Raw genomic sequence first — 25,132 nt, 5'->3', positions numbered from 1 at the left:
TGTGGTGTATGTACATGTTCATGTAGGTATGTGTACACATACATGTGTGACTGTGCTGGTGTGGGCTCACATATGTGAGGGCCAGGGGTCACTATTTGGTGTCTTCCTCAATGGATCACTACCTCAGTTTTGAGACAGGATCTCTCACTGGCCTAGAACACATTGATTCAGCTAGACTGGCTGGCAAGCCAGCCCTGGGGTCCTCTTGTCTCCTCCTCTGCAGGGCTGGGTTTAGAGGCACACACTGCCCTGCCTGGACTTTGTGTGTGTGCCAGAGATCCAAACTCAGAGCCTCACGTTTTCACACAAGCACTTTCCTTACTGAGCCATCTCTCCAGTCCTGGGGGTGAGCTTCTTTCTAAAGGAATCCTATGAAAATGTATCAGACAATGTATCCCTCAAGTAAGGAATGAAAGTGCATGCCTATAATGCTAGTGCTTAGAAGGCTGAGAAGGGTGGAGAGAGGAAGGGGAGCAGGCAGGTGAGAATGAACATGCCAGACAAAGGGATGCACACAGTGAAATCATGCTGGTGTGGCATGCGCCTTTAGCCTTAGCTCTTGGGAGGCAAAAGCAGGTATTTGTTCTGGAATGGGCTCCCCAAACTCATGTTTTGTCACAAGTCGATCTCTGAGGCCCTTTCAGGCACAGGTGCTCATCCGGTAAAGACTGCTCTGTCAAGTTGACTTGCCAGGCCCCCACAGCAGAACTGAGTTCAGGAATGAAATGGAGTTCCAGTGGGGGGCAGGTACATAAAGAAGTCCGTGATACACAGTGAGATAGCCCAGTCTACACCAGAATGCCTACAACCAAGAAGAGGTGTCACACTCGGTGTTGGGGAGAGGGGCAATACAGAGCAAGTGGGGTGCTCACCCATCACAGGTAGAGATGTGACATGGAGCAGCCAAAATAACTTGGAATTAAATATGTGAGTACTCCCTGCCTCAGCAACTCCATAGGTGCCAATGATAATCTACAGCCAGCAAAAGACATTCAGCATCAGGGAAAGTACCAGCATTTCTCACAAGGACCCCAGCAGACCACAACCCAGGTGCCCACCAGTGAATTGATGGGTATATGGATTACAAGACACTCAGAACATGTCACAGCAGTAAAGAGTTATCTGTGCTCTCTGAAGGATAAGACTGAACCTCTCAGACAGAAGGTCTAGCAGAAGAAGCCATGTACAAAAGGCTGCGTTGCTGTGTTTTCAAGTAACATAAAATTTAAGGTTAAGCAAAATTTTTTGTGGATATTGAAATCAGAAGAGAGGGTTTTCAGTAGGGAGGGGAAGGGCTGGGGGGCATGTTAGACTGTGTAACATGTTCTCCATCTTATTCCAGGTGGTAGTTATGTGGTGTAGACAGATACAGGAGTTCAGTGTGTGGAATGTGATGACTGGCACATCCTACTGTAAATTACCTCACCCACAAAAAGTAGAAGCCATAGGTTTTTAAATCCCAACTCTAGTGTCAGGGCTTGGATTCCTCCCTCAGAGTTGTTGGCCAGGAGCTGCCAGAGACTCCCAAAACAACAAGAGCTGCTGCCAGTGCCCTTGACTGCCTACCAGAAATAACTGGTAAGATCCTATTGGTGAAGACAGCACACAAGTAGGCTATAGGACACCATGAAGTCAAGCTGGCACTAAGCTGGCAGTGCTGGGCCTGGTGACTAGCATTTGCAGCGCTGTGGAAGTTGTTGGGGAGAAAAGCTAGCACTAATGTAACTCAGTTTAGGAACTCACGTTCAATCATACCAGCCTGCCAGCCAGGATGTGTCCACAGACCCAATAGTGACAGCAACCAACAGCTTCCGCTTAAAACTGAAGCCTGCTCCCCAGGAAAGAACACATGCCTGGTATAAGCCCATGGCGATAGAGGGCACAGGCCCTATAGGGGAATCTACATGTTCTGCTAGACGCATGTAGCATTAAAGTGCCTCCTGCCTGTTTATATGTGTATCCAGAGACTGCTGCCACTTGAAGTCAGGGACGTCTCTTTCTGCAGTGGGTGATGGTCAAAGCAAACACTAGTAACTTGTCAACTGCTGAGAATAAAGAAATGAGGAGTGCCCAGACCTGACCAGGAAACTTATCTTGGAACAGGGGATTGGAAAGACCGTGGGAGCTGAGGATGGGAAGGAACACTACAAAACGCTGTCTCCTGGACATGGCAAGACTGTTGCAATCATTGTCACCACCCACAGAAGGAAGGCTTCACACAAACAAGGGAGGGCATCTGTTGCCCAGTGTGATGGCCAAAGCTTTAATCCCAGCAGTTGGAAGGCAGAGGCAGGTGGATCTCTGTGAGACCAAGGTCAGGCTAGTCGGCAAAGTGAGTTCCAGGACAGCCAGAGCTACACAGAGAAACCCCATCCTGAAAACACCAACAAAAAAGAAGGAAGGAAGGGAGGAAGGAAGGAAGGAAGGAAGGAAGGAAGGAAGGAAGGAAGGAAGGGAGGGAGGAAGGAAAGTGAAGCATCAAAGTAGAAGCAGGGCCTGCTAGGACAGAGAAGAGGGTCAACAGGTAGGGGAGAGGAAATTGACGGGAACAGGGTAGGGCAACATGAACCCAAAGTCAGGGTATTCAAGAAGTAATTGTCAAAAATTATTTTTAAAAAGAAAAAATAGGAAGGGTTAGATGAAAAGGCTGACATCTTTTAAGTATGCATGTATAATAATAAAATAAAATTGGGAAACTGAGGAGCAGTGGGATACAACAAACTGGAGGTCTTGTAAGAGCCAAGGTCAAAAGTCACACACTGCTCATGGCTGTAGTCTGAGTTCTTGGGAGGCTGAGACAGAAGGACCACAAGCTCTCCTTCAAGCCTGAGCTGTACAGGAGACCCTGTCTTTAACACACACACACACACACACACACACACACACACACACACACACACACACACAGAGAGAGAGAGAGAGAGAGAGAGAGAGACAGAGAGAGAGAGAGAGAGGCCTCAGTAGGTCCAGAGGACCCTAGAGATAGCAGTGGTGACTCAGAGTTCATCAGGAAGTGTACACTGCTCAGGCTTTCTACCTGTCTGTCCATTGACGCTGCCCTCACAGGTGCCCTTGGGACAGTTGTGCTGACTGAGAAATAGAGGCAAAGGGAGGGTCGATGACTTACCCAAAGTCACACAGCTATGTGAACAGACTGGCAGGATTCTCACTTGCCTCTGTCTGGGCGTACGCAATCCCATGGGCTGCCTGGTATGAGGGCACAAGCTTGTCAAGCCAACCCTGAGAAGGCTGAGGCTGGAGAACCCTGAGTTCAAGGAGAGCTCAGGCTATGTAGTCAATCAAGACAAGAAAGGTGAAAACTACAGTCTAAGCCTTCATATCCCTCAGAGTCGGAATCAGGGCCAGATTAGGAAAGTAGGGAAGAATATAAAATTTATTTCCAAGATTTAATTTTTCTGTTTTACTAGGCTAATTAATTTGTCTTCTCTTGTTAGCATATGCTTGTCATCCTTGCACAGGGGCCATGCTAATCTTCTCTGTAGCTTTTCAGTTTTAGTATATGTGCTGGTGAAGTGAGCACTTGTTTGCATACGCTAACTGTACAACTAAAAGGTTGACACTTCTCTTTGGGTTGGAGTTTTCCTTCCACTATCTTCTCTAGGGCTGGATTTGTGGATAGGTACTGTTTAATTTTGGTTTTGTCATGGAATATCTTGTTTTCTCCATCTATGGTTATTGAAAGTTTCACTGGGTACAGTAGTCTAGACTAGCATCTGTGGTCTCTTAGGGTTTGCAAGACCTCTGCCCAGGCTCTCCTGGTTTTTATGGTCTCTGCTGCAAAGTCAGGTGTGATTCTAGTAAGTTTGCCATTGTATATTACTTGGCCTTTTTCCCTTGCAGATTTAAATTTTTTTCTTTATTCTATACATGTTGGGTTTTGATTATTATGTGGCAGGAGGATTTTCTTTTCGGCTCTACTCTATTTGGTATTCTGTAGGCCTCTTGTATGTTTATATGCATCTCTTTCTTTAAATTGGGGAAATTTTCTTCTGTGGTAGGGGAAGTGGCCCCTTTTTTTAGAGGTCTAGGGGAGGGGAAGAGGGAGGAAGAGTGGGAATGGGAAGCTATAAGGGAGGGGATAACAATCAGGATGTAATCTGAATAACTTACAATAAATTAAAATTTAAAAATCTGTTGACTCTTAATGCTTTCGTGCTTGTATATAGTGTGCTTTGCTCGTGGTCACTCTTTCTTCCCTCTTCTTCTCCTCATGATCCTTCCTCTTCCCAAATAGCTTATTTTCTAAGAGAAACTATTTTCCATTATAAAATAAACACTCCATTTTAGAAAAAATTTGAAGAATACAAGTAAAAATTAGAAAGAAAGAAATACAAAAGCTCCATGTTCTCTTGCCGTTCTTCTTGCAGAGAAACAAGTGCTGGCTTTTGGCGTGGATGTCAGTGGGCTGGTAGATTTACCAGATGTTGGCCTGTGTTATTTTTAGGAGAGTTGAGTCAACCTAGAAGCCACGAGGCAATGGGGGGCACTGACAAGCTCCAGGGCGGATTAATTGCAGCTTTTGATGCTGACTTCTAAACAATGCCCCCGCAGCAGCTAACGCAAAGTTCTGTCTCCTTGGAGGCAGCATTCTACGGGGGCATCTGATCTTGGGGTGGCAAGGCTAGTTATACAGAGACAGAATTGGGGGATCACTAATTTGACTCTGGGAAAGATTTTGACTCCTGGCACTTTAGGCGGCTGGGATCAAACCCAGTACCTTATGCATGCTAGGCAAGCTTCCTACCAACTGAGCTATAGTCTCAGCCCCGAAAGCAGGAAAAGCCATGTCCTTACAGGGAAAAAAAGTACACTGAAGCTAGCATGGAGTCCCCCAAACAGAGAGAGGGAGGTCTGGCTTAGAATCTCACAGTCTATAAACCAGCTATCAACCAGGGAACATGAACAACTATCTCAAGGCATAGAAGCCCGGGGTTCCCTCATTCATAATGGGAATATGCTACAGTTAGATAACTGTCACCCCAAATCTCTGGTGACAAAGACTTGGGCCCCAGCCCATGGCTCTAATGGGAGGTTGTACAACATTCAGGAGGTAAGGTCCAATAAAATGAAGCTGGGCCACTGGGGCATGTCCTTGAAGGGAATATTGGCACCCTGGCCCCATCTCTTTGTTTCTGTTTGACATCTATCCAGCCGAGCTTGCTCTACCACACAGTCTCCACCATGATGTTCTGCCTCAGCACAGATCCTAAACAACAGGAGCCCCAGATGGAAACCTCTAAAGTTATGAACCAGCATAAATCTTTTCTCTTTGTAGGCTGACTATCTCAGGTATTTTGCTACAGTCACAGGATGATAAATCTATCTAATACAGGTAGCTGAAAAGCTTTCTGTAGAGCACAAGGATTGAAGCATGATGGCACACACTATACAGCACATGATGAATGTCTAATAAGACCATTTCTGGACTACTTGAAGAACTCAATTACTATAAAAGAAATGGAAAATGTAGGTGCTTAAAACCAGTACTTCAACACATTTTTCTTTAGGTTCTTGGTTTTATTTTTTGCTTAAGTTTTTTTGTTTTTTGAGACAGAGTCTCTCTGTGTAGCCTTGGCTGTCCTGGACTTGCTTTGTAGACCAGGCTGGCCTCGAACTCACAGCGATCCGCCTGGCTCTGCCTCCCAGTGCTGGGATTAAAGGTGTGCGCCACCAGGCCGTGCCTAGATTCTTGAGTAAGCTTTGGTTTATGTGGGCTTATGTCTCTACTTGTTAATACTTTCTTTTTACATCTCAGTATACCCAAGAAATTCCTTTTTGCAATTAGTTAAATTTCATGAAGACTGAAATGTCACTGCCTACTACATTGTCCTCTGAGAGTTGGTGTCTTCCAGAACTCAGAGAGTCATAGGCATAAATGAACACAGGCAAACCCAGTCAGCTGCAGCCTAGGGCTTTTTATTTAGCCCTGCATTCTCAGCTGCCAGGGCCAAGCTTGAGCCTTTAGAAACATCCAAAGCATCCCGAGAGTTTGTGGTGTGGCAGCATACCCATAGCCCTGCAGAAGCCACGCATACAGCATGCTGCCTGAAGAGAAGTAGAAGCAAATACTGCTTATGTTTAACCATCTCCACAAGTACAGCAAGGCAATAAAGAACCATTTCCACCCACACTCAGGGATTCTGAGGCAGTATTTGCTCATCTTTTTTCTTTTGAGACAGAGATTCTTATATCCCAGCCTCACTAAGTGGTCGAGCATGATCTTCCTGCCTCTACCTCCTCTGTGCTGGGATTACAGGCTTGTGCCATCCGCCTATTACACAGTACTGGGGATAGGTGCTAGGCAAGCACTCTATCAATTGCGCTTCACCCACAGCTTCCACTCATTCATCTTGATGGCTGATTCAGATCTCATGGCAGACAGGGCTCAAATCAAGAAACCCCGAAACTCAAAATCCAGACTTATCAGACATCAGAAGAGGATAGGATTAACATCCCAAAGTCTCAAATACTGAGTTCCTTCTAAGGGGGCCCCTTACCCTGGGAGGAAAACATGAATGTCTTCACTCACTAAGGTGAGAAATCCATTTATCTCCACGTCATCTCAAGGCTTTACTTATCTCCCCTGTGTTTCCTCAATACTTCATTCCAGTGAGCTGCTCCTGAGTCATTTGTATTAGTACTTTTGCTGCTGCTATGACAAAACACCCAGACCAAAGCAATTTAAGGAAGGACAGGCTGCTTTAACTCATAGATGCAGGCAGGGAGACATGTCCATCAGGGCAGGGAGACATGGAGGCAGGAGCTTCGGAAGGCATCTGGTCGCCCTGCACTCAAGCCAGGAAGCTGAGAGTGATGAAAGCTGCTGTTTAGCTCACTTCTTCCATTGATGCATTCTAAGCCTGGCACTGCCCCTAATTTTATAATGAGATTTGAGGCAAGGAAAGCATAAATTGTCAACACTGAGTTTACAGTAGCTAGAGACAGGGGCAGGGCAAAAAAATGCAAGCAGGACAAGTCTGGGGATAGACTATCCAGTCAAGTGATGTGCTTCTCGCTTCTGGGTAGTTTAGAATCCTGTGTCTGGAAAGTTTATTCCTCAACAGGAGGTGGAGGTGCCTAGGAATCAGTCTCCTTGGACTCTAGGTCAAAGTTCTGCTGCTGTTATTTTGAAGTCCAGAGTTTAGCACACATGCAGAAGGTAGAGTGGGCTGTTGTCTCTTGGCTTCGGCCAATGGACATTCACTGGCCACTTTCCTTTGTTTCTTCCTGTCTCCGTCCTCCATCCTTTGTATCTAAACTTAGGACACCTCAGAGTTCCCTTTTTATCAATGAAAAAGCAGGAACTCTCAGCACATCTAATTAATTACTGATTATTTAGTTCTGCTGTGGTGCTGGGCCACAGAACCCTCCAAACAGCTCTACGGTAATCTCACCATCTGTTTTCCAGGTGACAAAGCAGGCTTTTTAGTTAATTATTTTATTCATCTCTTTATTTCTGAGACAGGTTCTGTTTACGTAGCCTTGGCTGTCCTGGAACTCACTCTGTAGACCAGGCTGGCTTTGAATTCATTGGGAACTGCCTGTCTCTGCCTCTAGTGCTGGAATTAAAGGCGTGCACCATGAGACACATTGCATGCTTGAATGGAGGTCAGAGAACAACTTTCTGGAGTTGGTCTCTCCTTTACCATGTGGGTCCTGAGGACAGAATGCAGGTGGTCATCAAGCTCAGAGCCATCTACCAAGATCAATGACTTCTCTAGAATGTAAACAGGGGTCTGACTCCCAGGGGTGTTTGTTTGTTTGTTTTTTACTGTTTCATTCATGTTAGGAATACTGTGCTAAGTCTGGATTAGAAGGGTAACTTTATCAACGTGGGAAATGCCCTCAGTAGTTTACAAAGGTCATTTCAGCATCTTGGAAGCAAGACACTGACCTAAAGTGTCTCAGAGGTTGGGAAATGGAGCAAGAACATGGCTAAAATGTAGAGATTCAGAAACAGCCAGTAGGAAATCAACCAGATCAGTGTAGGCAAGCCCATGTGAAAGAAGCTGGCCATGGACTCACTTTGTAGAGCAGGCTGGCCTCAAACTCACAGTGATCCACCTGCCTCTGGTAGGATTAAAGGCATGCGCCACCACACCCGGCTCTCTCTCTCTCCTACTTGGGCTACCATGATGTAAGCTACATACTCCCCACCACAATGGGCTGAAACTTTGGAAACCATGAGCCAAAAGAATTCCTTCCCCATTAACTTGCTTTTCTCAGATGTCTTATCAGAGTAGTAGGGGGGAAACTGACACAGACTTGTAAGTCAACGGAATCAAACTGAGTGCCCTCAAATAAACCCTCCTAGCAACAGCTAACTGGCTTTCAACAAGGATGCTAAGACAATTAATGGGAAGAAAGAGTTGTGAATAACTGTTGCTGGGCAAATAGCCACATGCACAAAAGTGAAGCTGGACCCTTGCCTTACACAAACCAGGAGAGGTGGCACATGTCTGTGATCCCAACACTTGGGAAGCTAAGGCAGCCAGGGTGGGCTAAAACTCTATCTCAGAATAAATAAAAATAAAAAATTAGGCCAGCATGGTGGTGCATATTCTCATTCCTCTGCATTGGAAGGAACAAACAACAGATTGATAGATGATATATAGATAATAAAATTTAATAAAATAATTCAAAATAAGTTAAATTCTTTAACAAATGTGTTAAAACCTTAAGCTCTTGGGGGGGAGGGGAGATCAGAAAAGTTCAGCGAGCTTGGATCAGGCTGATTTCTTGAATATAACACTAAAGGTTCAGGCAACAAAAGAAAAAGACTGTGGGATGGAGAATTTTTGTGTCTTAAAGGTGCCATCACGAAAGAGAAAAGAAACTCAGGATGGTGGCTCATTTGCAGTTCAGCAGTCAGGAGGGAGAGGTGGGAAGACGGCTTCAAGTTCAAGGACAGCCTGGTGTACATAGTGAGTAGCAGTCTAGCTAGGGCCACATAATGAGACCCTGTCTCAAAACACACAAACAGCAGATACAAAAAGCAAAGGGGTACCTGAGGAACGATATCCCACAGAGCTGAAGTCATGTATCTGATACGGAACTTGACTGCAGAACACACACAAAACACCTTTTACTAATTAATACAAACAGCCAATTTAAAGGGACAAAGCTCTGTCCTGGTATTTCTACAAAGAAGGTACAGTAATAGATAACATGCTCAGAAAAGATCCTCAACAGGGCTAGTTATCAAACCATACAAATCAAACCACAGTGAGATGCCATTTGACAGCCACTACAATGACTGTAATCTACTGTAATCTAAAAGACAATACTGAGTGACACTCATGTAAACACCTTCCCACATGGCTGGTGGGAATGTGGCCTGTCTCAACCACATTGGAGAGCACCCTGCAAGTTCTTCAGTTGGAGACACTAAAGTTAGCACATGGCCCAGCAATCCCACTCCTAAATAAATACCCGAGAGGACTGAAAATGAATGTCTACATGGAATCTTGCAAGTGAATGCTTACAGTAGCATTATGCCTAATAGTAAAAAAATATAAAATTCCTAATTGTTATATGCCATGATGGCTAACCTCTTTTGTCTGCTTGGTGAAATCTAGAATCCTCTGGGATATGGGCCCCTGAGCATACACGTGGGAGACTGCGTCTATTAGGTTAACTGAGAAAGATCTGCCCACTGTGGGTGGAACCATTCCCTGCGCTGAGATCCTGGACTGTACACAAAGGAGAAAGTGAGCTGAGCACAAGCAGCCATTGTTCTCTGCTTTCTGGCTGGGCACACAGTGAGACAGGGTTCTTCAAGCTCCTGGTGTACTGGTTCTCCTCCATGACAGACTGTACGCTGCAACTGTGAGCCAAAAGAAACCTGTTCTCCCCAAAGTTGCCTTGGTCAGCATACTATATCACAGCAACAGGGGGTGAGGGTGGGAGTGGGGGAATAATAACCACTGTTCAGAGAAGAAAGCCAAAGCTCGGAGAGGCTGGTAGCTTGCTTACAGTCACATGGCCAGTAAGAATCTGCAGGAGCATTAGCGCAAGTCTCCTGGATTTTCTTTGTTTTACAGCTGGCATATAGTTAAAGGCTGAACAATCAGCAAAGTTCCACGTGTGGCTCAAACATACACAGTTGCACAGCCTCCTGCCTCACCTCTAGTGCTGGTCTTGAGGCTCCTGTGTTTCGCCATTATCAACTGATCTTCCTGACAAATGTCTGAATGTTATGAAAAGGAAGAAAGTGAATTCGATGCTTGAGGTAACAACAGAACAAATCGCATGGACCCTGAGTGTCAGCCAAGGCCTCCTGCTCAAATGGAGGCAAAAAATACCTTGTCGAGTTTTCCTGAACAGGTGTCAGTGCAGCACGTGGAATGTAAGATCTTCGATATTTTCGTCTCTTCACTTCTCGTGATGAGACAGCACTGGTCTGGTGAGTGGGTGGGTGTTAAAGGCACTGGTCTGTGCTTTGGAACATCCGGCCTCCTTAGCTCTGTGTCTTTAAATGCAACCAAGCTCGGACTAACAAGAGTCGGATCTGAAACCTGGCAGACACTTTAGCTGTTTGGATTCTAAATTTAGATTGTAAGGGTGAATACTGTGAGTCAACAAGCTCACAGAGGGGAGGTGGGGCCTTTTGGCAGGTGGCATCGCTGCACTCTAAGGCCAATAGGCGTAAAGGATCATGTGCTTTCTGCCCTTGGCAATGGGCCCAGAGTCTGGATCCTGACACCATCAGTTGTCCTAAGCACTGTAACTCCACAGGTGACAGCCATATACTGCAGCAATATGAGGAGGAGAGGGAGGACTCTGGGACCAGCTCTTTGCATTGTGGCCTTGGGCATACTGTTTAACCTCTCTGTGACTCAAGTTCCTTAGCCATATGATGTGGTCAGCTGTGCCCACTTTACAGGAGTATGTGAAGATGAGGTCATTGCTTTGAGTGATGTGCTTGCTTCAGGACAAGCACACAGTGAATGGGACCCTTGTCACCACTACAGAAACTGTGAAGCAGCAGAAGGAGAGATCAATACATGGACTTACATTGTAGAAAACTAAAACAAGAGCCCCTTGCTGGGCCAGTGGATCCAAACCATGGGGAATAAAGCCCTCGGTATCCACAGGTAGGAACTTGTTAAGAGAAGAGAAGAAAAGAAAAGAAAAGAAAAGAGAAAAAGGGCAGGCAGGGCTGAGGAGGTAGCATGCGGGTAGAGTGCTTCAATCTGCCATGGAAGGAAGGAGAAGGGAGGAGAAGGAGAGGAAAAGGGAGAAGTGGGGGGAGTGGGGAAGAGGGGAGGGGGAGGAAGGAGCAGAAACCAGCCCATCCTTGCTGTCAGGGACATTGCCATCCAGTGTGGCCCATAAACAGCACACAAAACAAACAACTAAAATGGGTTAAATGAGTCACGTGGAGTGTGGATTCCATCTAGTAAAACTGCTGCAGCAAAGCAGCAGTGACTGCAGGGACTCAATGGGTCAAAACTACAACCAGTGACCGAGTCACACAGTGGCCAGTGACACAGTAAAAGCAGCTTACAAAGAAACGCACACGGCTCTAGCTAAAACCCAGCAGATGGTAGATACAAAGCTGGGTGACAGGGGCCTGGCCATCCAGGGTCAGCTTCCCACACCTTTCACTGTGGCCAAGGTCAAAGGCAGCCACATGTTTCTTTATTTCCTGGGCTGTGAAGAAGAGACAGGTCCAACCTCAAAAGACATGTTGTAAGACATGTTAGGGGAGCCACCTTTTTGAAGCACCCTGTAAGTGAATGTTAGGGGGACAAGCCAAACACATGGAAGAGTGGGGCAGGGAAATCAGGGAGGACTTTCCAAATAGGGACAGGAAACAGGCTGGAGAGGCTGAGGAAGCAGGTGCACGCAGGACTATGCATGGCAGGAGCCCAGCCCGAACCACTCTGCTTGCTGCCGAGGCCTCTGGCCTGGCCCTTGATTTCTACTCTGCGGCAACAGTTTGGCTGAGATGAAATTCGCATGCCAGAGAACTCATTCACTCAAAGCAGCCAACTCAATGGCTTTAGCAAATTCACAGAGTAGTACAATCATGCACGCAGTTAATATTCCAACATTTTGTTCCCCAGAGACAAGTCCTGGCCAAGCATAGTGATGCATGCCTGTAATCCTTGAACTTGGAAGGCAGAAACAGGAGAAATGAGAGTTTAAGGCTAGTCTTGGCCGCATACCAAACCCTGTCTGAGGAAGGAAGGAGAAAAGGAAGGGAGGGAAGAGGAAGGAAAGGAAAGGAAAATGATAGAAGAGACCCCGCTGTGGTGCACATGCCTATAGTTCTGATACTTCTTTGGTGAGGGTGGGAAGCCTTAGCCACATGGTGAGTTCCAGGTCAGCCTGCGCAGTAAGAGGCCTTGCCTAATAGCAGCAAGGAAAAGAAGGGGCCCCTGCCCCTCCTAGCCCTAAGGCAACTACTACGGGCCTTTGCCTTGCACATTCTGCCTGCTCTGCGCACTCCACATCTACACCATGTGCAATGGGCGCCTTCTGCGTCCAGCTCTGGCAGGTAGAATGGTTTCCAGGTTCATCGTCGTTGGCTTCTGCTCACGGTGCTCCTGTCACCTCTGCACTGACTCCAATGGGTGCCCTCTGAAAGAGCCTCGAGCCTGTGCCCTCCCTCAAGTGTCCTTGGTCTGGTGGGAATGAAGGCTGTGAGTCTGTAGAGAGACCTGCCTCTCTAGCTCTCCATCTTCAGCTCAGGCACTTTCACCGCCATGACCCGGGGCAGATGATTTAATCTCTGACACAGTTTCCTCCCATGACACTTGGAAACAATATGTGTAAAGTGCCTAGTACATAGTAGGCACTTAAGAAATTCAAGCTTTTATAGGGCCATGGACCTTTGAAGACATCCAACGTGTAGCAGCTAAGGGTATGCCATCCTGTGTGCCAGGCCAAGGTGAGGCAAGCGTGTTTTCTCCCTGCCCTTCCATTAGCTCTAGTTTTCTCTGCCCCTCACCTACCCTACCGTAGTCTCCCCAACCTAGCCAACAGTAGCATCTGGTGCTCTTCAACACCTGAGACTGAAGTCCCACATTCAACAGCAATGCTTTGCAAGTTTCAGAGCTGTGGCCATGTGACATAGGAAGCAAGTACCCAGGCAATCCTCTATTTTGTTGGTACAAACATTTTCTGATTCATCCGAGGGTTTCTGCTAGCTGGTACACCGCAGAGCTGGACCAGGAGCTCAGATCTTCTACATTTTTAATCCAAATGAAATTGCATCAGTGAGAAAAGCCTCACAAAGGAAGGACTCAGACCCACGGCTATTACGGGGCTTCCATAGCTAATCCATAGTATTCAGGCTTTGCTGATGTGGCCACAACATACTCTCCACTAAGAATAAGCCCACATCATCACATTCTCTAGCTGGCAGGTTCTCTTTGCTGGGAGGTTCTCATTTGTAGCAATGAGACCCACAGCTGTAGGTAACCTGCTTGGGATCAAAACTGTATTTTGGGAAGGAGGAGGCAGAAGGCTCTGCAGTTTAAGGTCATTCTCAGCTACATAGAGAATTAGAGGTCAGTCTGGGTTACATGAGATCTAGGTTTAAAAACACACACAAAAGAGCCAAAGCCAGCCAGTGGCGTTGCACACCTGTAATCCCAGCACTTAGGGAGGCAAAGGCAGGTGGAACTCTGTGAGTTCGAGGTCAGCCTGGTCTACAAGGCAAATTCAAGACAAGCAAGACTACACAGAGAAACCCTGTCTCAAAAAAAAAAAAAGGGAAAAAATAAAAGCAAAACACAAAATATCAACAATAAAAACAAATACAATGTTTTGCTGCCTTTAAAAATATCACTGAAAGTTGAGAGTGATGGCTCACTCCCATAATTCCAGCTCCCAGGGAGGCAGAGACAGGTGGATCTCTGGGAGTTTGAGGCCAGTCTGGTGTACAAAGTGAGTCTAATTACCCACCGTCCTCTCTGTGCCAGCCGTCTGTGTGACACCATACATGCTATCGTATTTGATCGTCACAGAGCACTCCTACAACTGGTCCTGATTGTCTCCATGTCACACAGGGGAAACTAAGTCTCGGGTGTAAGAGTCACTTGCTTATGTCTCCACTGACAATAAAAGGCAGAACTCTGGTGCTGGGAGAAACCCAAAGCCGAAGTGTTTAATCACAACACACTTCTTCTAGATGTTGGAATCCTGGTTTAACAGTATAAGTCTCCTCTTATTGACCACTAAATATAAGACATATATTCTTCTGGATGAAGGACCACAGCCCCTAGAGTGGGTGGTGGCTGTTAGTATTACCGTTTCTATCTCTTTGCTATACAGATGGAATCACAAAGAGGTTACGACAATTGCTCAAGGCTGCTAGCTGGGAAATGGAAGACCTAGTCCATCTGGGTATATTAGCTACTGTTCCCATTGCTGTCACAAAGCACTTGACAAAAGCAACTTGCGGAAAGAAGGGTTGCTTTTGGCTCACAGCTCCAGTGGGGCACACATCGTGGGAAGTCATGGCGGCAGAAGCCTGAGACACAAGAGTAAAGAGAGAATGAATGCTGGTGCTCTGCTAGCGCTGGACCTTCAACCACTCAGCATGGATCCTCCCTCCAGAACTCCCTCTCAGAGATGCCTAGAGTTTGTTTCCATGGTGATTCTAAACCCCACCAAATTACCCCATCATGAACCTTCCCTGGGCTTGTAGATTTTACAAGAGATTTCTGCATTCCTAAGTACAAAGAAGGCTTAGCAAGGTGGGTGGGTGGGTGAAGCCTCAAGTGAGGTTGGAAGAGCTCATTTGCATAAACAAATTTAGGATATTAAATTTTAGGGCCAAACCATTAAAAAGAGGAAGTCATCTCTGACTGAACTTTGATCCCAACAGAACAGCATGGGACTGCAAGCACTTCCAGAGAAGGCATGTCCCAGCCAGGCAGATTCTTGGAAATTTTAAAGGAAAAGAATATATGTGTGAAAGGTGATGTCATCCTAGCATCCCCACACACTGTTGAGTCTTAAAAGTAAAATCGATGGAAGGAAGACATGAAGTCATTAGATGTCTCTTAATCAAATTCTTATTTCTTTTGTGGACTAAAGTGAAGAACAAATTAACATTTGAGAAGGGGAGAGAGGAAAAAAATAAATACGATTAAACTAAAACAACATCTTAGATTTAAAGATATTTCTTAATAAATAGCCATAGCATTATCAAAACAATGACCTCATTTAGAATCACAACTGAGGCATGATCATTCGTCTTTTACAAGTGGAAGAAACGAAGCACAAAGATGACATCACCTACCCAAAGTCCCTCAGCGGGTTGATGGCACGACTACAAATCCATGCAACACTATGCATGATAATTCACATGGTGTGTGTGTGTGTGTGTGTGTGTGTGTGTGTGTGTGTGTGTGCGCGCGCGTGCACGTGCTGCCTGCAGCAAGGCTTCGTCCAGGCCTTTTCACAAGTTATGCAGGTGCTTTCCTACTGAGTTATATCTCCAGCCCAAGAACATTCTTGAAACGACAGGGAAATCTTATCCGCAGGACTTGTAATACCATGAAGAAACTACCTGGCTCCCATGCCTTTCCCCAGGCTGCTGTGCCTTCCTTCTAGAGGAAGACCTGCTCCAAAGAGGCTGGAATTATACTTTGTGAAAGGACCATGCTCACAGGGCACCACACCGTCCTTCTTACCCCTGAGATCAAATCTCAGCTTCCGGAAGGTGTGCTTCCAAGAAATGTGTTTAATCCTGAGGGCACAGTAGCCCTGTTTCCTTTGTTGCTGTGGCTTCTAGGAAGCTCAGAGCTGCGTTTCTATTTATTGTGGGAACAAAAAGAGATCATTACTGACACTGTATAATGTATAATGGAAGGGTGTGTTTTCTTTTGGACAGGAAGCTATGTAACAGGTTGTACTTCCTCCTCTTGTCTCTGAGAAACCTCCGGCACCCACCTTCTGCTACACAGCGCCTGCCTTCTGGGAATCTGGAGCAGAGCACCTGACTATAGCTCACCACTCCTCACTGAAATTTGACAAGAAAGCAGACTTAGGTGTCCTCACCACACACAGTCAAAGGGCAGCCGTGGAGGACACTGATGTGTTAGCTCTGTTGATTATGGCAAACATCACACATTTATTTTTTTTTCCTTTTTCTTTTTTTCTTTTTCTGACAGGGTCTCTCTACCTAGCCTTTGCTGTCTTGGAACTTACTATGTACAGTCCATGCTAGCCCTGAACTTATAGAGATCTGCCTGCCTCTGCCTACCAAGTGCTAGGATTAAAGGCGTGCACCACCACACCCGGCTTATAACATGTCTTTACATTAATCACAACAGTTTGTGCACTTTGAACATACACTAATACATGCAATTTTCATCAATTAGATATTTTAAATACATCTTCAGCAGCTATAGGTCTTGTACTATTTTGCCAGATGCACTCAGTGGCTTTTATTCCCACAACCTTAAATTTTTTTTCTTAAGTCAATTTCCACATTTGCCTAAAGTTACTGTGTACTTCTCCGACTACAAGTCACCGGAGTTTGGAATGAGCACTTAGGAAGCAGAGGGGAAACACTTCCTCTGACAGATTGTACAACCCACACCTTCTCTTCTAAATATAAAGTGATAAATCCATGTAAAACTTATTTGTTCATGTATAAAAACGCATATACCTTATGAGAAAGTTACCTGGTGTGTGTGTGTGTGTGTGTGTGTGTGTGTGTGTGTCTCGCATGCACAATAGATTCTAGTGTTATGAGAATAATTTATATGATTTTTGTTTTTGGGTTTTTTTTTTTTTTTGTCTGGCCCCTCTTGGATTTCAAAACAGAATGTGGACATGGCAGCCTCTAAATGAGGCCAGTATCTTTAGGAACAAACACCTGTATTAATGCACCTCAAACTGTTCTTTCTTTTTTTTCTTTAGAGTAGTATTTCTCAACATGTGTCTCGACCCCTTGAGGGGACGCATATCAGATATCCTGCATATCAGATATTTACATTAAGACCCATAACAGTGCAAAATTACAGTTATGAAGTAGCAATGGGGTCACTATAACATGAGGAACTGTATTAAAGGGTCACAGCATTAGGAAGGTTGAGAACCACTGCCTTATATAAAGCTTTTTAGGGACTGGGGAGACTACTCAGATGGAAAAATTCTTGCTATGCAAGCATGAGGACCTGAATTTGGTCCCCCAGAATCCACACCTAAAAAGCCAGGGCTGTAAATCAGCACTGGGAGACAGAGACAGGCAGATCCCTGGGGCTCCCTGGCTAGCCAGTCCAGCCTACTTGACCAGTTTGAGCAAATGAGAGACGCTAGCTCCAAATCAAACCAGACCAAAACACAATATGAGATGGACAGAAGCTGAGGGATGACAGCTGAGTCTGTCCTATGCCTTTCACCCACATGTACACACTCTTGCATCCGTAAACACACAAGTGAATGGGCGAACACACACACACACACACACACACACACACACACACACACACCCCGCTTTTAAAGCTGAGCATATCCAGAGACAGCTGCCCACCATCCTCACTGTTCTACCTGAGCATGCCTAGAGGTATCTGGATCTTTAATTTTAAACTTTTGAACTCAAGTTTAAGGACACCCCAAATAACCCACCTTCTTCCCTTCCTGAACTGTGCCTAACGGATGCTCAGGAATGCTCATGCCCTAAAGTGCTTTTCCACAGGCAGATGCATAAGCTTGCTGAATAAAATCCCCACGCTTCCCTTGTTCAAAGCGGGCACTGCTCTGGAAGTGACTCCCATGCCCCTCCCTCCTGCTGCAAAAAATAAATCTTTCTCTGCCCTTTGATATTTTGGATGTGTTTATTTTGGCCTTGTGATCACCACAACAGGAGCCCATTGGGTTTAGTGCAGGGTATCCACATGCAAAAAACATATGAAACCAATCACTGATGAAATACAACTAAAAACATGCTATTATTTAGGATGGGATTTTTTTACCAAGCCTCAAGGTGACTTCGGCTGAAATTCTGAAGATGCACATTTAAAAATAATGTATGCACCTGTCCTGCTGGAGAGAGACTGGAGAACTCCATACTGTTTCTATCTGGGAAGAGGATGCTGTTTGGGACAGTAGCCTCTGACTCTGTAACCTGAGACCAAACTGCACACGAACAGGAGTGTACCCTGACAGCTGATGTCTCTCCCTGAGACTTGCTGTCTGCAAGAGGCTACTCCAAGAACATGTGTAGAGAAGTTTTAATTCAGAACATGGCTGTTCTGGCAAGAGATCACATGCAAAGACCTTCTAAGTCTATGTGATCCAGTTGGCAAGAGATCAACATCCAAAGACCTTCTAGGTCTGTGCAACCACACTAGAATACAAACACGCCTTTAATCCAGGAGACATAGGCAAGCCGATCTGAGTTCAAGGCTAGTTTAGTATAGAGCAAGCTTCAGGTAAAGAAAAGTTTAGGTCAAGGTGTGCTAGTACACGTCCTTAATCCCAAACAGTGAAAGCAAGGACAGTTTGTAGAAGGGACCTCTCATGTTTGAAAGTCATGCCTAATTGAGTGGCAGAAAAAAATGATACATCAGAAAAAGATCTGACAGAATAGGATACACCTAACTCTCAAGAAAAGAGAGGAAAGGGAAGCTACTTAAGAGACAATGCAGAATCTATGTGGCACTATTTCAGAAAACTGGGAATAAGGCTTCTTCAAGACCCAGCTATTCCACTCCTTGGAACATACCCAGAAGATGCTCCAGCATACAACAAGAAAATTTGCTCAATCATGTTCATAACAGCCTTATTCATAATAGCCAGAATATGGAAACAGCCTAAGTGTCCCTCAGTAGAAGAATGGATAAAGAAACTGTGGTACATTTACACTATGGAATACTACTCAGCTATTAAAAACAAGGAATTCCCGAAGTTTGTGGACAAATGGATTGAACTAGAAATGATCATAATGAATGAGTTAACCCAGAAGCAGAAAGAGTCAAACAGTATATACTCACTTATATCTAGACACTAGCCCAAGGGGCATGTCCCATGAAAGTCTTCACTTCCCAGGAAAGTGAGAGAGAGGGGAGGACATCCCATTTGGACTCTAGGTAAGAGAAGCATGGGAGAATGGGGAAATAGACGGATCCAGAGGGTCCTAGAAACCTACAAGAAGAACATTATGACAAGTGGATCTGAGCCCAGGGGTCCTGCTCAAACTATGGCACCAGCCATGGACAATACATGCAGTAAACTTCGAACCCCTACCCAGATCTAGCCAATGGACAGGACATTCTCCACAGTTGAGTGGAGAGTGGGGTCTGACTCTGACACGAACTCTGGTGCCCCATATTTGATCATATCCCCTGGATGGGGAGGCCTGGTGATACTCAGAGGAAGGATAGCAGGCTACCAAGAAGAGACTTGATATCCTATGAGCATTTACAGGGGGAGGAGGTCCCCCTCAGTCACAGTCATAGGGGAGGGGAGTAGGGGGAAAGCGTAAGGGAGGGAGGAATGGGAGGATACAAGGGATGGGGTAACAATTGAGATGTAATATGAATAAAATAATAAAATATATTTTTAAAAAGAGAAAATGCTGAGAGAGAGGGGGGGGAGATGCAGTTTCACTTGGAGAGTTTTACAGAGAGAGGCTGAAGGCAGAATAAGCCAGAGAATGAGAAGGAGCCAGAAGAGTAAATTGCTGGAGTTAGTTTAAGGCCAAGCAGAGCAATTCAGAGGCCAAGAGAAACACCAGATGCATAAGTCAGCTGGGAGAGGAGTTTGGGCCATAACAGCTGAGTTGAACCAGCCAGCCCAGAGTTGTGTAAGAACAAGAAAGGTAAACTTATAAGCAGTAAGTCTCAGAGGCTGAAAACATTTGAGGCCTAGGTTAGGTTGTACAGATGCTAGAAGCTTCCAGGATGAAGCCTAGATTAGCAGGAGGCAGTAAGCCTCTCCGACAACAATTGTAGTAGGTTAATATAAGTTCCTTTTACAAACACTCACAGTAAACGTATGCACAATGTAAACACCAGAATATGGTATGATAAGATAAAAACACCTTAGAGTGATATCTGTTTGTGGCATTTCTACACAGATGGAAATTTTAAAATGGAGCTGAAAACTATTATCACTTACCATAACAATAGTAAATTTATTTATTTATTTTTTAGTAAATTTATTTTTTTTATTAAATAAAATCATTCATATTACATCTCAATTGCTATTCCATCCCATATATCCTCCCATTCCTCTCTCCCTCCCACTTTTACCCCATTCCCCTTCTCTATGACTGTGACTGATGGGGACCTGCTCCCCTTGAATACGATGCTAGTGTATCAAGTTTCTTCTATCCTTCCTCCGAGTGCCATCAGGCCTCCCCATCAAGGGGACATGACCAAATATGGGGCACCAGAGTTCGTGTGAAAGTTAGTCCTCAGTCTCCACTTAACTGTGGAGAATGTCTTGTCCCTTGGCTAGGTCTGGGTAGGGGTTTGATGATGACTGCACATATTGTCCTTGGTTGGTGCCATAGATCGAGCAGAACCCCTGAGCCCAGATCTGCCCATCATAGTGTTCTTCTTGTAGGTTTCTAGGACCCTCTGGATCCATCTATTTCCCTATCTCCTATATTTCTCTCACCTTAGGATGTCCTCACCTCTATCCCACTTTCCTGGTAAGTGAAGACTTTCATGAGACATGCCCCTTAGCCTAGTGTCCAGTTATAAGTGAGTATATACTATTTGAGTCTGACAATAGTAAATTTAAAGGACAATTTGCTTGTGCTTAACAAAGGATGCACAGGAGGTCTTCGGGGCATGACTACAGTGTCACCTTCGTTAGGGAAATCTTGTTTTCTGACTCTCCATGAAATGGTTCGCTTGGAGATACATGAAGGAAGCAAGCAGTTCTGGCTAACTCGGGGAGTACCAGGCTGCACGCTGGTCTGCTTCATTCAGCAACGTGCCAGGTGTCATGTTTAAGAATGTCTGGAAAGTTTGGGCCTGGTGATAAAATGCAAGCGAGCAGCTCACAGGGCTGGGCTGGGGCTGAGTGGGAGAATGACCCCTGCCTAGGATGTGTGACTGGGATGGAGCTACAGCACCACAAAAGAAAACAGAGAAGGGAGATTATGCATCAATCCTGGAGGAAGCGTTAGAACATGAGAGAATGAAGACTGATGGGGGCTTGCCGTTCACCACTGGTCACACATATTGAGAACGCATGCACATGTGTGCTCATACATATGGGGGCCAGAGGTCGACAGCAGGTGTCTTCCTCAATCACTCTCCACCTTAAGTTTTGAGACATGGTCTCTCACTGAACCTGGAACTCACTGATTGGCAACAGCTGGCTAGCAAGCCCCAGGCTTCTGTGTGAATTCTGGAGATCAAATTAAGGCCCTCACGCTGCTTGGCAAGTGCTTTACCAAATGCGCCATCTCACTGGCCCCATGGACAAGTCCTTAGACCTTTCTGACCTCTATTTTTTCTACTGTAACATGAAGTCCAAGAGCTTCATGCCTCAAATGCATATATGTAGATCACTGGTTTCCATGACACTTTGGGCAACACAATGAATATAATAAAGGCTGTCTCAGCTAGAATCTACAGAGTTTAAGGTCTGTCAGTCAAAAGATACAAACACCACGACACTCAAAAGCACACAGATATCTTGAGAATACTATTGCAATGGTGCAAAACATTCATGGGCACTGTATGCCAGGACCCATTCTAAAGATCACCCATGGGGCTCTTTAACAGCTGTGTATAACAGGTCCCATATCACTGATCCCATTCTGAATGAGAAAACTGAGGCCTAGTAAAGTCAACTAGGTCAGGGCCTCGTGCACAGAAGTGGTAGCTAGAATCCTGGGGCAGCTCTATCATTAATACTGTCCTGTTTCCCAACAGGCCATGGACCTGAGACATTTTTTAGACATTTTTATTTTTTCTCAAGGGCCATTACAGAGTTCAGCATAAAGCGCAGTCTAGCACTGCATCATATTAGAACACTTATTGAAGGCCCTGTCTTGCAAGAGGCAGAGCCTTGTAAGGTGACAAGGTGCAAACAGCAGGTAGCTGGGGCAGCAGATTCTGCTGTGCTCTCCTGCTGGCACTCAGTCCGCTCTATTCTTCCTGCTTCCTGGCAAGACAAGACCATCAATCAAAGAGCAGCAAATCAACTCCAAAGAATACAGAGCAGCAGCAATAAATAGGTGTACTGTGCTTCCTGTGACCTTTAAACTGATTACAGCCTTAACCGAGTCCCAGTTCTGAAACGAACTGAAATGCCAGTTGGGCTAAAGAAAGGCCAGGGCTGAGCCAGCCCAACAGAAGCAATGCTGAAGATGCTTCTCTCCCCTTCTCTCCCTCCCTCTTCCCCACTTTCCTCCCTTTCTTCCTTCCTTCCTCCCTTCTCCCCTTCCCACCTTCCTTTCCTTTTTTCCTCTCCTTTCTTCATTGTGTACATGCTCCGGTGTGTGTGTATGTGTGTGTGTGTGTGCATTACATGTGTTCCTGTGAGCGTGTACACATATGTGCTCATACATGTGGAGGCCAGGTATAAATGTTGGGTACCTTCCTCTGCCACTTCTTCATCTTATTTATTGAGACAAAATCTGTCACTGACTCTGAAGTTCACCAGTTTGGCTGGACTGTCCCAGCGACAAGCTGCAGAGCCCCTGCTGTCCCTGCCTGGCAGCACTGGGCTTGCAGCCTCACACTGATGTTTCTGGCTCTCACTTGAGTTCTGGGACTCCAACTCAGGTCCCCACGCTCATGCAGCAAGCACCTCACTAACTGAGCCTCCTCTACAGTGCCCCACCCTCTGTCCTTTTTTTTTTTTTAACTTTAACTTACTATTTATCCACAGTAGGAAAAACAGAAAAGCAATTGCCAAAACAACTTCTGGGAGGAAACCAGAAATCCTACCATGATTAATATGGTGATATTCACTCTGCTATGTTCTTTTTCCAATACAAAAATATAAGCATAGATAAACAAGGGGATTTAGTAATACAAAGTACAGGTTTCTGCCATCTGCAAGCTGGAGAGGAGTGTAGGGGGCTGTATACATGTGCATTAACATGCTCGCACTTGTGTCGAGGTCAGAGGGTGCATATGTATCTGGTAACATGCTCACAATGTGTGGTGGGGTCAGGGGGTGTATATATGTGTGAGTAACACACCCACACATGTAACGAGGTGGATCAGAAGTTTGAGAGCTTGAGAGCTCACATCTGAAGCCAGAGGCAGGAGGACACCAGTGTTCTGTGCATAGAGGCAGTTAATTTAACCTTCCTCACTCACCCTTTATCCTATTCAGTCCTCACCGTCAGAGAGGGCATCCATTTCTTCAGCCCACCAGTTCAAACTCACATCCAATTTCTAGAAACACCCTCCCAGCTTATACCAGAGACAGCACTCATCCAAGCATTCCCCCAGACCCAGCCAAACTGATAGGTGAAATTGTTCATAACAAAAAAGAAGATGGAAATGACCCACTGAGGTGCAGACACATACCAAGGGCTGGGGACAGTAAATAACTGTGTCATTAACACAGTTCCCAAAACACAGCTTGTTCTTTTAGTCTCATACTAAAAAATAAAAGCCCTCAAATACAAGATGACACAGAAGTTTTCCTCAAGGAAGGGAAACTGCCATGTGATTCACATCCTGTGGACTCTGTAGCTGCCAAGCAAGGGACACACACTCACACAGAGGCACACACGGGTACGCATGCATGCATACACAGACAAGCTCTGTGGGCTTCTCAGTTTCCTTCTTGAGCTCAGGTGGAGGATCGGGTTTTGCTAAATAACGTGGGGGTTGGAGGCTGCCACTCACGTTTCTGCTCCTGTTTGGCCCAGAAGACCTTCACGCGCTGGCGAATGTGCTTGTCCTCACGCAGCTTCTTCTGCCACTGCCGCAGCTCCTGGATCTCAGGGATGCAGCGAACCTGGAAAGTGCCACACAGCTTAGCTTAGCCCCTTTCTCCACACTCCCACATGTTCCTTACCAAGCATCCCTGGAAAAGCCTTGGGAACCAACTGGATGTACTGCAACTTTGTAACATTCCCTCTTGTAGCTCTGGAGCGCAGATCCAGGGCCTCCTGCATGCCAGGTGAATGCTCTGCCACTGAGCTACGCCCCAGCCCTGGTCTGATGTATTTCTGAGTCTCAGAAAATACTGTTCTCATTATCTGTACTCCAACACTCGTTTCATACTTGAGCATCAATGAGATTGTGAAGATTTGCCATACTAATGGTACGCTGAGAGCGTTCTAGATTTGTGCCGTCCCATAGAAATATAACATATAATTCTAAGTTTTCTCCATCGTGTTTGAAACAAAAAAGCAGGTGAGAATATTTTAGATAATATATCTTATTTCACCTAAATAATTAATTAGTATCATTGAAATCCATTAATTAATTAATATCTACTCATTAATATCCAAAATCTTGTCATTTCAACATGCGATTAATATAAAACTTATTGATGATAGGCAAACATGGTGGTGCAAGCCTATAATCCCAGCCCTCTGGAAGATTGAAGCAGAAGACTGTGAAGTCAAGACCAGATGAGCAGCAAGACTATCCCAGCTCCATTTCACAGGCCTCGACTGAGTGTCTGCTTCCTTCTGTATCTGTACTGCTTAAATGTTCTACTATTGAGCTGTAACCAGCAAAGCCCTGGCTCCACCAAGCACCTGACTAACCAGAATCCCCACACTCAGAAGGTAGAGGCAAGAGGATCAGAAATTCAAGATTATCTTCCTGCCACACAGAGAATTTGAGTCCAGTATGGGACCCAAGAGACCCTGTCACTCACTCTGTCAAGGCACGAATGATAGGGCCCATTCTAAAGATGAGAGAACTAAGCTAAAGAGAGGGCAGACGGTATTCCAGGGAAGGGTGCCTGTGCAGAGTGTGCAGGTGCGATGATGCAGCGCTGTGTGAGCCTGTGTGAGCCGGTGACTCTTAAGCACAGGCCCTTACCCCTTTCTCCATCCAGAGATATCCTTCCATCACCCTCTTCCTGGAGAGAGTGCTTGGCGGAAATCTAACTCCAAGCCTAAGTGGGTAACTATGTGTCAAGTTGATTCTGAAAGAGAAGTTAAAGTTGCTGAAGAACAATAGGCGGGGAACCAGCACAACGG

General features: G+C 45.5%; 1 protein-coding gene across 5 annotated transcripts in view; it reads right to left on the bottom strand.

The window, feature by feature from the left end:
- IQCK (IQ motif containing K) overlaps positions 1–25,132 on the bottom strand; it is a gene marked incomplete at its 5' end in the record, with an annotated part of 127,375 nt that overhangs the window by 9,436 nt on the left and 92,807 nt on the right. For 4 of the 5 annotated variants that reach the window (XM_084773413.1, XM_084773415.1, XM_084773417.1 and 1 more), the window contains one exon: positions 23,820–23,931. In XM_084773413.1, coding sequence (XP_084629539.1) covers positions 23,820–23,931 — 112 coding nt within the window. Of the gene's footprint in view, positions 1–21,900; positions 22,117–23,819; positions 23,932–25,132 lie in introns of those variants that run through there. The other variant, XM_084773414.1, reaches the window with a different exon arrangement.

This window comes from Acomys minous (genome assembly GCF_964271855.1).
Source record: "Acomys minous genome assembly, chromosome: 2".
NCBI classification, from domain to species: Eukaryota; Metazoa; Chordata; class Mammalia; order Rodentia; family Muridae; genus Acomys; species Acomys minous.
Note: the sequence above shows the minus strand (reverse complement) of the source record. Positions and strands in the feature narration are given on the sequence as shown.